The sequence below is a fragment of the Gavialis gangeticus genome, unplaced genomic scaffold (genome assembly GCF_001723915.1).
Source record: "Gavialis gangeticus isolate Ggan-Ray unplaced genomic scaffold, GavGan_comp1, whole genome shotgun sequence".
Lineage (NCBI taxonomy): Eukaryota > Metazoa > Chordata > Crocodylia > Gavialidae > Gavialis > Gavialis gangeticus.
In genome coordinates, this window is record NW_017729025.1 from 96,287,843 (window position 1) to 96,291,224 (window position 3,382).

The 3,382-nt window shown below is 35.2% G+C and overlaps 1 protein-coding gene across 3 annotated transcripts in view; it reads right to left on the reverse strand.

Moving 5' to 3' along the window:
- Positions 1-917: 917 nt before the first annotated feature.
- Positions 918-3,382, reverse strand: part of FUT8 (fucosyltransferase 8) — a 353,615-nt gene continuing 351,150 nt past the window's right edge. For all 3 annotated transcript variants that reach the window (XM_019519217.1, XM_019519216.1, XM_019519218.1), the window contains one exon: positions 918-2,011. In XM_019519217.1, coding sequence (XP_019374762.1) covers positions 1,694-2,011 — 318 coding nt within the window. In that variant the 3' untranslated portion in view covers positions 918-1,693. The remainder of the gene's footprint in view (positions 2,012-3,382) is intronic.

Genomic DNA, 3,382 nt, shown 5'->3' on the forward strand with positions numbered 1-3,382 from the left:
GTTCTACTTTGAATACTACTTTTTCGAACATGGGTGACCAGAGTCACATACAATAAACCAGATCATTATTTTCCATTTGTACTGGGTACACTGTTTCTGATACATCCTACATTCCGCAATTGCATACATCTTACAGACTCAAAATAAGTTAGGAAAACTACTTTTTAGATTATTTAAGGTTATTCTCACTGAAAAGATTCATAATATACCTTGCAATGTTCAGAATTATTAATAATTCTGTGTCACACATCAAAATCCAACCCTGTACATATTCAAGGACAACAGCCTACTTTTGTAGGTAAATTGTTGATGTCTTTTAATGCTTGGCTAGCACAAAAAGGGAAATCCTGCTATTAGTAGAGAAAGATGAGCCTATGCTTTTGAAATGACATATCTGATTATGAGGACTATAAATATGGATTTTTTTGTTTCAGTTTCAAAGTGACTCTATTCAATGCCAAACTAATAAATGGTTGTTTATAATTCCCTACCAGACTTTTACTTTCAAAAAAGAAACAGAGAAGATTAAATACGACTAAATTCCTTTGACTATAAGGGTGGTGAAGCATTGGAATAGGCTACCTAGAAAAACTGTGAAATCTTCATCTTTGAAAGTTTTCAACAGCAGGATAGACAGACCCTTGACAGGGATGGGTTTAGTCAGTGATGGTCCTGCTAGATGACTTTGTGAGGTCCCTTCTGGCCCTACTTCCTATGATCCTAAGATGGAAAGTTGGAAAGTAACACAGCACAATATCTTTAAAAAAACATAACAAGCAAGCAAACAACAACAAAAACAACTAGAACCAGTGCAAACATTTTGCTGAAATTTACTCTCCGCAGAACTCTGAGACGCACTGACCCGCTTGGCAGATATGCCAGAGCAGCATGTTTAAAAATTTTCTATGAAACTCCAGCTGATCATTTTTTAATTTATTTTTTGTTATCAAAGACAATGTCCAGAAACATTCAGTACTAAAGAATCTGTTCATGACATTGTTTTACAAAAGTCCCTAACAGACAGTGAATATTTTATTGTTTGAATGAATCCTTTATTTTATTAATGATGAGGTGAACTAATCAATGGAATTGCTAAAAAAATCTTGTAAAGAAAAAAAAGTTCTAGTCTGATTTTTTAATTTGTTGGCTGGAGCAAGTTCAGTGGTCATGACAACACCAGTTTAATATCAACTCTTGCCCATCAATGTATTTGGGCATGGCTCTTCTAAAAAGGTCACAGATCTTTCAAATATAGGCACCATGTTTTAAATTCTGCACATACAAAATATGTTCGTGTCACGCAAATTACACAATGTGGCAGTGTTTAAGTCCGAGTATTACAGTCAATTAATGGCAGAGAAGAGAGCCCAAAGCTCACATATGACTAATGACCGAGACAAATCTTGAAAGAGACAAACTGTATAAAACAACAGTTTTCCTGTTGTGTGCATGACTGTGTGTGTATTTGTGTGCACATATGTGAGAGTGCATATAACAAAATATGTTCAACAAGAAGTTCAAATAATGGCCCATCTATGTGTTCAGTTTCTTATCCAGTTTGAATGATAAAAGGCTTTCATTTTAACTACATGTTAAAATGCAAATTCAAATCCCATGTAAGCCGTTAGTTAGTATGTTGATTGGTTCAAACCAATTAAAATTTAAAGTTACTGCCAATCCTCCTCATGCTCTTCTATTTGTCAGCCTCTGGGTATGTAGGATACTTGACTGTCTCAATTTTCTCCTTTACTTTGTAGGATGGGTAAAGGCCTGTTCTTCCTAGTTTCCTATTGATGCCTTTCGAGTAGCCATCCCAGTGGTTTCCAGCCACACCAATTATATCTCCAGGTTCCATAGGGATTTCATCAGCAGTTCGTGGATGGTGAGCATAAATAGCAACCTGGTTGTGGGCATTCTGTCCCCCAAAATAGTAGATATCATCCAAAGAATGGAAATATTCTGAAGCATCTGGATGCAATGTCTGCATAATTTCATAAGCAACTCGACAAACCTTAGAAAAGAAAAAAGAAAAGAAGTTATGAGTGTACAATATGCTTCCAATGAATGGTAGAAGTCAACCACCTCTATTCCACAGTTCCATTTCACAGATGTGTCAAGTATTGGAATTTCCATCTTAAATACCAAATTCAATGGTGTATTTAAGAAACACTGCACCCTTGCTAACAAATGACATGGAGTTCTACTGAGTTTGTATTAGCATTCCTAATGTCATATTTGGTAAAAAGAAAGAAAAGAACATCTTTATAGTTTTCAAATAAGAGATGAAAGTAAAGTCATGTATTAATAAGTAACTGCATATTACATTTGTCCATTTTTTAAATGATTTAGAATTTTCACAAGTAAAATTTGTCATGCTCTACATAAAAATCTTGGCAAATATATATTTCCTTAGAATTTAAATCATTTTCTCAAACATTTATCTAGTTTTTTTTTCTTTTCAAGCCATGTCATGAAATGAAGTCAGCTCTAATGACAATGATGGTGGTGTTGCTCATATATGATGCCTACATTTACCTGCTTAGAGCTCTTTATAATGTTTGATACCACTGAATACCATTATTTCATTTTTCAGACATAGCAGGAATCAGTGGAATGGCATGCAAACCATTCTAACCCTTTTGTGGGGGTGGGGGTTGGGGAGGATACTTCCACAGTCTGGCAATGAGACCATTGGCGGTCCTGTGACATGTTCTAAATGTTTAGAGAATGCAGATGACTTTACAGTTGTATGTCTCCTTTCCCTTGCATTAAAATATCAACAACTTCAAGCTATCCCAATATATGTTTTGTTAACTGAGAGCATTTAAAATCAGGATGTTCTCAGTTGATTTAGGTACTCAAGTTAATGAGATCTTAAAAAAACATTAGATTTTATTAATTATAATTTTTGGAATTTCTTTTTTACTTGCCTTCTCTTCTTTGACACTTTCATGGTCACATTTTCAAGCTTTCCAAGACTACAACAATAAGGCCTAGCAGCTTAATTTTTAACAAAAGCTGAAATTCTCACATAATCATATAACTGCAGGACATGGGTGTTTAAGAGAGATACGAGATATTAGTGATACAATTACGCCTGGGCAAAACTGAAAGCAACTGCCCGAAATGGAAGCCCAGCAAGAAACAGATGGTGATACTGGAAAGAGAGAAATTCTGAGGAGTTCCTTATCAACTAACACTTCATTGAGGAAGTCTGCTAGGTACTGCAAAATAATTTCTCACCCTACAAGTCCTTTTCCACATCTTACAATTGCTGGATATTCAAATGACTGCAGCTATAAGAAAGCCTTCTTTTCCTAATGACTGGATGGAAGACTCTTCCTCAGAAGACAATGTGGCCACTGAGATCCACACCTTTGTG